This window comes from Microtus pennsylvanicus, chromosome 21 (assembly GCF_037038515.1).
Source record: "Microtus pennsylvanicus isolate mMicPen1 chromosome 21, mMicPen1.hap1, whole genome shotgun sequence".
Classification (NCBI taxonomy): domain Eukaryota; kingdom Metazoa; phylum Chordata; class Mammalia; order Rodentia; family Cricetidae; genus Microtus; species Microtus pennsylvanicus.
Genome location: NC_134599.1, coordinates 26,643,500 through 26,657,119, shown reverse-complemented (window position 1 = coordinate 26,657,119; position 13,620 = coordinate 26,643,500). Strand labels below are relative to the sequence as shown.

General features: G+C 39.8%; 1 protein-coding gene across 2 annotated transcripts in view; it reads left to right on the top strand.

Moving 5' to 3' along the window:
- The window catches only part of Heatr5b (HEAT repeat containing 5B), a 76,598-nt gene extending 64,962 nt beyond the window's left edge, over positions 1–11,636 (top strand). For both annotated transcript variants that reach the window (XM_075955768.1, XM_075955767.1), the window contains 6 exons: positions 417–561; positions 1,390–1,656; positions 3,371–3,595; positions 7,037–7,188; positions 8,381–8,594; positions 10,761–11,636. In XM_075955768.1, coding sequence (XP_075811883.1) covers positions 417–561; positions 1,390–1,656; positions 3,371–3,595; positions 7,037–7,188; positions 8,381–8,594; positions 10,761–11,065 — 1,308 coding nt within the window. In that variant the 3' untranslated portion in view covers positions 11,066–11,636. The remainder of the gene's footprint in view (positions 1–416; positions 562–1,389; positions 1,657–3,370; positions 3,596–7,036; positions 7,189–8,380; positions 8,595–10,760) is intronic.
- The last annotated feature ends 1,984 nt before the right edge of the window (positions 11,637–13,620 follow it).

Below are 13,620 nucleotides of genomic sequence, written 5' to 3'. Positions count from 1 at the left end.
AGGCAAGCTTATTGTATCAACTAGATGTGGGAAATTGTAGAGGCTTAAGCTCCAAGTGTTCCTGAGGTGAGTAGAACACACCAGTAACCCCTCCTAGGTGGGCAATTATGAACTTCTGTGACACTGAACTCTAGCAACAGCAGTAGCACAGGTGTTTTATTCCAGTAGGAGAACAATAATATCTGGGTATCAAACTTTTAAATATTTAAATACTAGCCATTTGTTGCTTGAAAATCTTAAGGGGTAATGTGTGACCTCTGAATTTTATTTTTATATTTTCTTTTGTTATATAGTCCTATATATTACATTTTAGTTATAAAATTACTTTTACATGTCTATTTTCTCAGATTTTAATAATATATATCTAGCTTTTGAAATCTAAATAAACTAAACACGTTTGTATTCATTTATAATAGCTGATTGGTGTTGAGTTGCTCAGTGTCCTGCACCGCCTGCTACTGACCTGGAACCCACCCTCCATCCAGCTGCTGGTCACTGGGGTTGTGCAACAGATTGTCAGGGCTGCCCAAGATTATTTGCAGGAGAAGAGGAGCACCCTAAGTAAGCGCTGGAAACCACACTGACTTGCAACAAACCTTCTTTGTTCCCCAAAGCTTGGGTGGTTTGTTCATATGTATGGGCGTTGTATCTGCATATGTGTCTGTGTAGTGCATGCATGCCTGGGGCCCACAGAGGACAGAAGGGTGCTGGATCCCTAGAACTGGAGTCACAGATGGTTGTGAGCTGTCACCTGGTCCCTAGAACTGGAGTCACAGATAGTTGTGAGCTGTCACCTTGTCCCTAGAGTTGGAGTTACAGATGGTTGTGAGCTGTCACCTGGGTGCCAGGAATCAGGCCTAGGTCCTCTGGAAGAGCAGCCAGTGTTCTTAAGCACTGAGCCATCTCTGCAGCCCTGTACTCCTAATTTTATAATGCTAGGATGCCAGGCATGATGGGGCATGCCTATGATCCCAGCATTGGGGAGGTAGAAGCAAGAAGATCACAAAGTTCTAGGTTTATTCTCCACCTTATAGCAAATTCAAGATCAGCTTGGCCTAGAGACCTGTCCCAAAAACTTAAAATTAACAAAAAGAAATTGCTAATTCTAGACGTCTTCCATTCAAAGGTGTCAATTTTATATGGTTCAACCTAGCATGTTTGTTATTTCTATTATGAAATACAAAACTAATAAAAAGCCTAGTATTGAGTTTCCAGGTGAAATGGACTGCCCATGGCTTTCAAGGAGCTTTATCTACTCAGGACATTGTACCAAGAAGGACATGGCACCATTTCCACATTTACTTAGAAACCTTTTAGAAATAACTTAAATGTATTTATTATTTTATGTCTATTTTTTCTGGAAATTTCATCAACTTTATCTTTCCTTAGATGAAGAGGATGTGGAAAAAGAGTCCTGTCCTGCACTAGGAGAAGGAGGTGACAGTGGTGGCCTCGTTCCTGGGAAGTCCCTTGTGTTTTCAACCATGGAGCTGCTGATGTTCATTTTAGTCCGTCACCTGCCACACCTGAGTGCTAAGATGTCGGACTCTCCCAGTCACATCACCCCCAAAACTCGCCTGTCAGAAGAAAGTGCTCGTTTGGTGGCGGCCACGGTGGCCATTCTGTCTGAGCTGCCGTCCCTTTGCTCACCGGCCGGTACAGTATTGGGAGTGGACTATCCGACCATAGGCAAAGATGAGCTTTCTCTGCACCTTAATTTAGGTTTCTTTTCTTCTTAAATCTCAGGTGCTAAATGTGAAGTTTTTATTTTATTATTTTTTAATTTATTTATTTATTAAAGATTTCTGCCTCCTCCCCGCCACTGCCTCCCATTTCCCTCCCCCTCCCCTGGTCAAGTCCCCCTCCCTCATCAGCTCGAAGAGCAATCAGGGTTCCCTGACCTATGGGAAGTCCAAGGACCACCCACCTCCATCCAGGTCTAGTAAGGTGAACATCCAAACTGCCTAGGCTCCCACAAAGCCAGTACGTGCAGTAGGATCAAAAACCCATTGCCATTGTTCTTGAGTTCTCAGTAGTCCTCATTGTCCGCTATGTTCAGCAAGTCCGGTTTTATCCCATGCTTTTTCAGACCCAGGCCACCTGGCCTTGGTGGGTTCCCGATAGAACATCCCCATTGTCTCAGTGTGTGGGTGCACCCCTCGCAGTCCTGAGTTCCTTGCTCGTACTCTCTCTCCTTCTGCTCCTGATTTGGACCTTGAGATTTCAGTCCGGTGCTCCAATGTGGGTCTCTGTCTCTGTCTCCTTTCACCGCCTGATGAAGGTTAATATTCAGGAGGATGCCTATATGTTTTTCTTTGGGTTCACCTTCTTATTTAGCTTCTCTTAAATGTGAAGTTTTTAAAAGGTCACTTTACCTGTAAGAGCCTAGGAAAGACTAAAGTTTCTGAAACTAGCAACCTAAGGTAGCCTTGTCAGAAGTCTGTCGGAGAGAGGCCCAGGCTGTAACTCAGTGCTGGACAGCTGGACAGTATATGCAAGGTCCCCATCTTGATTTTGATCCCCAACACAACAAAACAAATCAAAACTCGAAGACTGAGGGAAGACTGGAAGTCAGTGCGTAGACTTCAGTGAAGTCAATGGGAGGAATGACAGCTCCAATCGTGAGTGCCCCGGGAAATCAGAGCACGTCTGAAGAGAGTGACAGTCACCCTCAAGGACACTGAAGACTGTCTTACGGACTAGACTTTCAGTTTGGCAGTAAAAGTAGTACCAGAAGGTGTGTGGCGCCTTTCAGCCCTAGCAGAGGTGTGGAAACAGTGAATTCTCCGTCATGGTCGCTCCAGGCGCTGCACTGGAGGGCAGTTCCTGCTGCGATTTTAGGATACTTCCATTCCACATTTGTTTGCCCAGTCGTTTCCTTTATTTTTCTGACTTATCTCGGAATTACTTTAAGACTCACCAGGCTACTCAAAGTATATAGTTAGTGTTCCAGTGTTTCTGCCCTTCCTTCTCATGCCCGTTATGAAGGGCAGGATTAAATACCTCACATTGGAAACAATAAAAACAAGATTCAATTGGAACAAAAAAGAAAATACCACTCTGTTTAAAAACAGTATGGCACTTTCTTATTTTTCAAACTGATTTGTAATGGTAGTAATATAGTACATTTTGAATAAAATCAAGAAAAGAAATACTGTTAAATCACAGTCAAGCCAGGCATGGTGATGTTGAGGCAGGAGGATTACCTGAGCCCAGAAGTGTGGGACCAGCTTGTGCAAAATGATAAGACCTTATCTTAGGGAGAAGAGAGCACAACAAATTGTTTAAAAATAATTGTGTGTGTGTGTTGGAAACAGCTATCATGGGAACTGAAGGTGTTACAAAATAACCTGATTTGTTTTTATTTCAGGCTGTATGACAATTCTGCCCACAATTCTGTTCTTAATTGCAAGAATATTGAAAGACACAGCAATAAAGTCTGCAGACAATCAGGTTCCTCCTCCAGTCAGCGCCGCTCTGCAGGGGATAAAAAGCATTGTGACACTTCCGATGGCCAGAACGGAAGAAACTCAGAAACAGTGGACAGCTCTGATCCGGAGCACGCTCGCCTGCATCCTGGAGTATTCCCAGCCAGGTAGCCTGTCAGGAGACTGCTGTGTAACACTGAGTCAACCCACCCGAGACAGGTGTCTAATCCCACCGTCAGCTCTAAAATATGAGTGCTTCTTCCTGCATTGTGGCTCTAAGAAGAGCTTTTCTCCATTCTTATGTGTGTTGGTGGGTTAAAAAAAAGAACAGCATATACCCAGAATGGACATGTATTGATATATTTATGTTTACTGCTTTTCTTCCCCCTTTTCTTTTGTCCCCTTTGGAATTTTCTCTCCCTCTCTCCCCACTCTTTCCTCTTCCTCTTTGTTGTTGTTATTGTTGTTTTGTTCTTGAAACAGGGTCTTATCATGTAGCCTAAACTAACCTCAAACTCATGATCATTCTGCCTTAGCCTCTTGATTCCTTTTGATTACAGAAATATACCACCATGTCTGATTATATTTTTTATATCTTTATTTCATGTACGTTGGTGTTTTGCCTGCAAGTTGGTCTATATGAGAGCGTCAGATCCCCTGGAACTGGAGTTACAGACAGTTGTGAGCTGCCATGTGGATGCTGGGAAGAGCAGTTAGTGCTCTTACCTACTGAGCCATCACCCCAGCTCCTGGTTATATTTTTGATTACAGCAATATACCACTATGTCTGGCTATATTTTTGATTACAGAAATATGCCACCATGTCTAGCAATATTTTTCAATAAAAATAACAAAGTAGGAGCCAGACATGGTAGTGCATGCCTTATACCATGTCAGAGGCAGGGTAGGGGGGTCTCTGTGCATTCAAGGCCAACCAGGGCCATAGAGTAAGACCCTGTCTCCAAAGAAAAAGTAATAAAAGGTAAAATACTTATGACTATTCCAATATATCTCTAAATATAACTACAATCTTAATACTTAAATATTTTATCCTATAATGTCTGTGTATAGAAATAATTTTTTACATTAATACATATCAGTTAATAATGTATATAAATCTGTGCATATACATGTATTTTATTGAGTGAGATAATATTTATGAGCAATGTATGGAATTTGTTTATATTTTAATTTATATAAGTAAAAATCTCATTTTATTTCTTGAATAACTTTTTTAGAATTTTTATATATATATATATATATATATATATAAACTTCTTATTCACTTTTTGTTTGTTTGTTTTTTTCAAGACAGGGTTTCTCTGTGTAACAGTCCTAGCTGACCTGGAACTAGTTCTTACAGACCAGGCTGGCTTTGAGCTCACAGAGATCCGCCTGCCTCTGCCTCCCGTGTGCTGGGATTAAAGGCCTTTTCACTCCTTTAACTGACATAACTTTCATCACAAGTATTTGCCAGTTATTCTCCTGTCAATGGATAGTTTTTATGATTTCTGATTTTCCCCAATTACAAACATGGTTGTTATCAACACCCTTAAAGATTTGTAGTATATTTTCATGGCACATACATAGAACTGGAAATACATGTTTTCAAACTTAATTTGATCAAATATTACCACATTTCTGTCCACTGTGGCTTTGGAGGTGGGCATAATTTCAAACATAAACAAACGCTCTTATGTTTGTTCTAATTCCAGTGAAGTACTTACTTATAGTTTTCCCACTTTTCTTCCTTGTTTAACTTTTTCCTCTTACATTTTATTTTTTTAAGAAAATATGAAAACTCTAAAAACAGAATAACAAGGAAAGATTTGCTACACTATTTTTTTTTTAAACATTTCCACAACCAGGCACTGAGGCTCATGTCTGTAACCCCAACCCATGGAAGATGGAGATAAGATGACTGGGGCACTCAGGTCCCGCTGAGCTACGTATCAGATTCCAGGCCTGTGTCAGGAATGAAGCGACAGGGAAAGGCCATGGGGATATTTGTACAGTGTTTGTTAGCAAGGGACGCAGGATCCTGCTTAACCCAAGAGAAGTCGTGTCACAGGGAATTTCCAACTTGGAAATCATGTTTCTTATTTAAAAAATTGAGCTCTTCTACTTTAAATTTGTGTGTATATATTTATATACCCACACAAGGAAATTCTCAAGGGAGCAATGAATCTCTTTAAGAATGCTGCAATACCTTTTGTCATTTTTAGAACCTTTGATTTTGAAAGAAATGTTAAGCTTTAATAAGACAGTCCAGAGCAGATGTGTGGACTGCAGGAGGCCCTCGTTCTACATACGCCCCACATGCTCCGTGACCTCTGGGAAATTCACACCCATTGTTGTTTCTCATCTTAGTAACTCTGCTGAATCATTTAAGATTATATTGACATCTTTGACTTCATAGATATCCTAATAACCAAGCCATTCTTTAAATACCCACAAAAGAATTTAATATTAATGCGGTGTTATTGTTCGTTAGCAGATTTCAGAAGTTGTCCTAACAATAACATTTTCTTTGCATTGTGGTCGTTTTGCTCTGACCTCTTTTAATCTGGGGCGTTACCATAGCCTTTATCGTCTATGATCTTCATTATTTTTTGCTTGTTTGTTTTTGTTGTTTTTCAAGATAGGGTTTCTCTGTCTAGTCCTGGCTGTCTTAGAACTTGCCCTGTAAACCAGGCTGGTCTCCAATTTAGGGCCCCTTCTGTCTCTACCCCCACCTTCGTTCCCCCACCATTTAGTCCAAGTGCTGGGATTAAAGGCATGCACCACCACTTATGTTCGTGTTTTTGAAGACTACAGGACATCTATTTACAGAAGATTCCTTAATTTATAATTGTCTAATTTTCCCCTCAGTTTAGCATGTGTTCAGTTTATACCTTTTGGGCAGAAATATCACATAAGTAATGTACATCTTTCTCAGACAATCTTGAAAGACAATGTTTAGTATTGCTTTTCCTACATCAAGAATCTCTTGACTAGACGAGTTGGTGCACGCCTTTAATCCCAGTACTCAGGAGGCAGAGGCTGGTGCATCTCTGTGAGTTCAAGGCCAGCCTGGTCCATGTAGAGAGTTCCAGGACAGCCAGCCAAGTCTATGTAGAGAAACTTTGTCTCAAAAAACAAAAATAAATATAAGAAGAAAAAGAATCTCTTGGTTTTTATTTTTTGAGACAAAGCTATGTTTAATGTCACTCTGTAGCTCAGGCTACCCTCAAGTTTGTGCTACGAATCCTCCCCCAGCCACCCACATGCTGGGATTACAGATGTGCACCGTGCCAAGTCTCAACTTTAGTAACTGCGTCAAGGTGACACCTGCCATAATTCCATATTCTGGTGCTGCATTCTTCTATCATAATCAAGTAGCTGCAGAGAGATTCTTTGAAATCACCTTAATTGTCTGCTTCCTGTGAAACTTTAACATAGGAAATAAAAGTGTGCCTGAAACATATTTTCCTGCCTTAGTTCCACAGTGAGAGTTTGGTGATCCGTATTTTCTAGGTTGAGGCACACTCTGTGGTAAACAATGAGAAAGTGTTGTCCACGGCTTTAATTCCCAAGTCTTCCTGCATTGCCTTCCTTTTGTCCCATAGACGATTCTGTGCCTGCACCTGATGAAGTGAGCACGCTTACAGCCATTGCGCTCTTCCTGTGGTCTGCCAGCAGCGAAATAATAGGAGTGCAGTCCCTACAGAATGGCTGCATGAGCAGGTTTAAAAGTGCTCTGAATTCATGTGACCCGTGGGTGAGTTACCCTTCAACAGTCTGCTTTGTCAGGAATGCTCACACGAGCTCACCATGATGTGACACGTGCAGTGAAAACTTACATGTTTGCAGTAGGGCTTTGTCTTTTAATCTTGTTTATTACTGTGTGTAAATGCTTGATGTTTGTGTGTCACAAGCATTTTTACCTGCGGAACCATCTGATCAGTCTGTAGTATGGCTTTTAAATTGAAACGTTGTTAAGGAACTGTGTATTTAAGCACTAAGTGACATTTGTAGGTACTTCCATTTGCCAAAATTCTCCAGTGTCTGAAATATTATTAACCCTGGCCATAATGGTAGGGACTTTACATGGGTTTTGTTTTTCAGTCTTTATTTCAGTGATACCAAGAATGTTAAAGAATAAATTTATATTATTGCATCTTTTAATTAGCATTTTTATTAGTTTATTTTGTCAAAATCCAAGTTAATGCTTCTCAAGCATGCCACACACCAGGAAAAGAAGATCAGTAAACTACTCCTGGCCTCCTCCCCGAGCTTCCTTAAAGTCTTCAGACTTATGGCTAAGAGATCTGTATTCTTAAAATGTCCTCCACACTTTTCTGTGTCCAGAGAAATTTCATAGTTCATTTTCCAACAAAACACTGAAATAAGTGTATTTCACTCTTTGTCCCACACATTAATGAACACCCCTTCCACTTTTTCCCTTCTTAAAAAACCTTAGTACTGTAGTAGGCATGGTGATACATGCTTTTCATCCTAACACTCGGGGGGGGGGGCAGAGGCAAGCCTATCTCTACAAGTTTGGAACTTCCCTAAAAAAACAGTTATTATGTTAATGTAAGCAGTTGTTTTCAAATAATCAAAGGAGGTTGATTATCTAAATAGTATATTTTTGTAGCTTTATTTTATTTAGGTCAGTCCTTCATTAACTTACCTGACCACTAAAATTAAAATCAGAGACAATTATATTTTAAAGGAAGAATTGAAAAGAAATCAGACTCCACGTTTTCTGGCTTTCCCATACAGTAGAAATATTTGTTATGTAAGCATGGTGATTTGGTAACTCATGTATAAGGAGTTTCTTTCATCTCCTGTTTTATTTAGTTAGTATTAAGTTCCATTTTCTCCTGTTCATGTTAAGGTACAGTGTGATTGTTAACCAAATAAGATCTGCTACATGCGTTAATTGAGAAAATCACTCTCTTATATAGGTTCAAGCCAAATGCTACCAGCTCCTCCTGTCAGTCTTCCAGCATTCCAACCGCGCCCTTTCAACTCCCTACATCCACTCATTAGCTCCACTAGTGGTTGAAAAGCTAAAGGCTGTCGAAAGAAACAGACCAGCCAGTAGTACAGAACTTTTGGCTGTTCAAGAAGGAATTAAAGTTCTTGAAACATTGGTTGCTCTTGGAGAAGAACAGAATAGTAAGTGTTTTCTTATTTCTGTATTATTTATGAATCTTAGTGTTAAACACAAGTTTTGCCAGCAGTGCATTTCCCAAGAAGTAATTACGGTCTGAATGCATAATATCTATCTGCTCATGTTACTAACATAATGTATTGGTTATTTATATTTAGTTTTTATGAGTGAGAAGCCACAATGAATTGCTGAGGGCATTTTAACTCACTGATTTTGTTTTATGTTTTCTAGGAGTGTGTTTTTAAGGACTAGGAACAGTAGAGATATTTAATAGAATTTTAGAAATAAAATATGAATTATATAAGCCTTATGTTATAACCAGGAAAGTGTAAGTACCAACCATCATAAGATACCTCAGGATTTGATACTTAATTTTTTTTGCTTCATGATTAATGCAACATGCATTTATTTAACCAGAAATGCATACTTTATATACAAAGTATAAGCTTTTGTTTACTTAATAGAGGCATACTAAAATGTTTAATTGTTGTGAAAAGCTAAAATTTTCAATAAATACCTTGTAATTGAACATTAAGGTACTCCCAATTTCCAAGACTCTCTTCCATGAGTCAGGGAGTGGTTCAGTGGCCAAGGGCTCACCTGGATGTACAAGCCCTGGGCTCCATGCTAAGCATGGGGCGGGGGGGGGGTCTCATCTCTGTCTTTATGTTAAGTTTAATTTTAAATTTGGGTATTTGTTGAGGAATCAAAAGTCAAGTCAGATTTTAAATACCGAAGGATAGTAAGATCAGTGCTAACATTACAAAATGAATAAGGTTAAGACCTATTGATAAAGTTTATAGTTAGTAAAATAAATATAATAAAGTTACATCATAAGTTACATCATACTTTCTACCCAAGTAACCGATGCATTAACAGTTTCTTCAAAAATAATCCTTTCGATTTCAATTTTTTTTCTTTTTCTTTCTCTTTTTTCTTTTCTTTTTTTTTTTTTAATTTTTGGTTTTTTGAGACAGGGTGTTTTTTTTTTGTTTTGTTTTGCTTTGTTTTTATGTAGCTCTGGCTGTCCTGGAATTCACTTTGTAGACCAGGCTGGCCTTGAACTCAGAGCTTCTCTGAGTGCTGGGACTAACTAAAGGCGTGCGCCACCACACTCACTTTATCCCTGCTGAAGTCTGAGCCCCTGGCTTCATGCATGCTGCGCACATGCTCTACCACTGAGCTGTATCTCCAGTCACACAGTAGCTTTTCTACATTCTCTGCTATCTTAACAATTTTCATTAAAAGAGAGCACATTTCCAAAGAGGTGAGAAAAGTGAAACGATAATTTAAAACCTAAAGGTTTACTCTCTTAGAATCATGTGACTATATAAAAATTTTAAAAATCTAAAAGATGCTATTAAATTTATATCACTCATTCATTAACTCATTGTTAGTACTCTCCTAGTGTATGTAATCCTATTTATTTAAAGTGATTTTTATCATTTTTACGTCTGTGAATTGAGATCAAACCCTCATGCTAAGCAAGCACTTTTATTTTTATTGAGCTCTACATTTTTCTCTGCTCCCCTCCCTGCCTCTTCTTTCCCCTTCAGCCCTCCCCCACGGTCCCCATAAGCAAGCACTCTTATCATGAACTATGCCCCCCACCCCACCTTTACTTTTGTAAATCATCTAGTTTTAAATTTTAAGTAAAAAGAAATCTGATTGCATATTCTATCTTAAACGTCTTGCTGTGTTGTAAAACATCTGTAATCCAAATAAAACCATGTTCATTATTTTATTTATTTATTTTTGGTTTTTCGAGACAGGGTTTCTCTGTGGTTTTGGAGCCTGTCCTGGAACTAGCTCTTGTAGACCAGGCTGTTCTCGAACTCACAGAGATCCGCCTGCCTCTGCCTCCCAAGTGCTGGGATTAAAGGCGTGCGCTACCACCGCCCGGCAACCATGTTCATTATTAATCCTGCAAATTGATCTGATTTGAGAATGGAAATTATAGCACTTTAGTAGTGCCCGTGTTTTATGCCTTTATTTTTTGAAAGAAAGTCATTTAGCTCAGGGACATGGATGGGGCCTGACTAGCTATTAAACTGTAATTGCACAAGTAACCTACAATACCTGTTATATATTATATAATATATTGTTTCTGTTAACAATGTCAAGCTTCCTTTTCTCCAATCAGGCCAATCTTTGCTGTCGTCTTGTTACAGGAGTCCAGTTACTTGCTCTTTTGGTGCCCACTTTGATCTCTTACCTACTGGATGAGAATTCTTTTGCCTCAGCAAGTTCTGTCTCCAAAGATCTTCATGAGTTTGCACTCCAGAACTTAATGCACATTGGACCTCTGTACCCGCATGCTTTCAAGACCGTAATGGGGGCTGCTCCTGAGCTGAAAGTGCGCCTAGAAACTGCTGTCCGAGCAAGCCAGGCAAGCAAAGCCAAGGCAGCTGCCAGGCAGCCAGCCCCTGCCACACATTCTGCACCAACAATTAAGCTAAAAACAAGCTTTTTTTAGTGTGTTCTTCCATTCATTTTTTTTAATTTATATTTTATGTTGTGACAACCCCTGTATCATTCCAGACTATGAACTGTTTTATTTGTATATTGGAATTATAATGGTTTGAAGTTGATTAAATGAAATAGTGTTCACACCTCTTATTGATTTTTAAAGATCGTGTGGTGAATGTATTTCCATTTTAATCCTAATAACATTTTTCTTTCGTTGACTTTTTTGTTGCTGCTGTTTGGGGGTTTGGTTTTTTTGGTTTTGTTACTAGTGATTGGATCCAGAGCCTTGGTCATTCTAAGCATGCACTGTACTGTGACATATAGCCCTAGACCCTAATTAACTTATTTTTGTAAACACCGAGCCATGGTCTTTTAAATTGAAATGCTAAGAACGTAATTACATCATGTAGTTGGGCAGCCTTTGGCTATTACCAGGAAAATAAAATGAGTCAGACTTTAGCATTTGTCAGGGAAGTTCATGGAACAGCAAGCAGATTGTAAAATTTGACATAACTCAAAAAACAGAAATCTTTGTTTTATGGCAAATATAGTATGAATAAAATCACATTTTCTAACCATTTCATCAGATATCCTTGTCTTTCTGACGGGCGTTTAACTTTCACATTACATGTCTGCATTGTGCTTTGTGTATGCCTCTGTTGTGTCTGGACTGAAATTCTCATCTAAAGGTGGACTAAAGGTTTCGAACGTAGCATGTCACTCTACTTATTTTTAATGGCTAAAATTTGTCCTGCTCCATGCTTTGTAATCACAGAGCCTCAGGTTCTGACTGTGGACGTTGGCTGCATTCATCCAATATTTATGGGGGCCTGCTGTGGATAAGGCAGCACACTGAGTGCCCGAGGGCGCACAGAGAGAATTACAGGTTAGGTGTGCCTCTCAGGCAGTGGGAATTTACCATGCAAAACAGGTAACCAGTTACGTGGATGCTTGTCACACACACCCGGCAGCTGATTTTAATCACAAGTCTTACCAGACAACACAGGAGTGTCTTTTCTAAACATTTGAAATATGTGATGCTATTTGAAATATGCTACCTGCTGTGTATTCTCTCATACCTGGATCGATTAGCCCCTGTTGGTCTTTTAGACGCCTCAGGAAGGTACTTGGCTCATTGGTTTTCTGACTGACTTCTTTCTATGGGGTTGGTTTTAATTTCAGACTTAGGCTTCCAACATGTTTCTCGATTATTTTTTTGGAAAATCCAATTAAAATTATTCCTCGTGTCATGTAATTTTAGTGATTGAAAGTGTCCAGTTCAGTCTGAGGATGTTTTCAGGGGTGGATAGCTTCCCTAGTGGGTGCAAAGCCCTGGACTCAGCCCCACTACTGGGGAAATGAAGTACAATTTAGTGGCATTGAGTGTATTCCCAGCAATCCTAACACAGCCACGCATGTTCCTTCCTCCTGAGGGACCCTGGGCCCATTTAGAGGCTATCTCTCGTCTCTTCCTTTCCCTCCTCTCTGAGGCTTTCACCTCCAATCTGCTTCTGTCTACATTTTCATACTGTAGACGTTTACTATACGGGGTCATATGTGTCCTTTCATGACTGGTCTCTTGACTCTTACGTTTTCAAGGTTCATCCATACTGTAACATGAATTATTATCATTCTTCTTAATGGCGGAATGTTCTGTTGTATATACAATTTTCTTTATCCATTCACCACCTGAAGGACACTCGGGCTTGTCCCACCTCCTTCCTCTTATGAATATTGTAAGTAATAATGCTCTGAACCATTATGTAGAGAGTTTTCCGTGAACATATTTTGTGAGACAGGTTCTCATTCTATACCCAAGGCTGGCCCCTAACTCAGGATCCTTCTGCCTTATCCTTCTGAGTGCTAGGATTGTAGGCATGCATCACAAACATGTATTTTAATATCTCAACAGTATCTAGCCAGGAATGAAATTCCTGGCTTAAATAATAATTCTATCTTTAACTTGTTAAAGACCTGCCAAGCTCTCCTAATATTTGGTACACATGTGAGTTTGCACATAACCCTTCGGCTCATCTATTTATGTAGATCCTTGTTTTTACCCTGGCTATTTTTTGCTCTTCTTGGTCCCTCCCTGGCTTTTCCTGATATTTCCCCTGTTCAGAGTGGATCACGTCATGCGTTCTTTCCCGTTCTCCCCACTCCTCTCCTTTCTCTGTTACTATACTCTTTTACTTTCCCTAACTACTGTCAACTCTACTTTTCTGTCATAGCTATAAAATAAAATGTCTTTAAAGAATTAGGGATGATCAAGGCCAACCTGGTCTACAAGAGTGAGTTCCTGGACAGCCACGGGTACACGGAAAAAACCCTGTCTCAGGATGGCGGGACAGGAAGGGTATTAGGATGAGAGCCAGGTCAGGGTGGTACCTTTGATCCTAGTACTACGGAAGATGAGGCAGGCAGATATCTAAGTTCAAGGTCAGCCTGACCTGCAGACAAGTTTCAGAACAGTCAGGGCTATACACACACACACATACACACACAAAGATGGCTCAGTCAGTAAAGGGCTTGCCACACAAGTGTAAGAACAAGCATAGCATA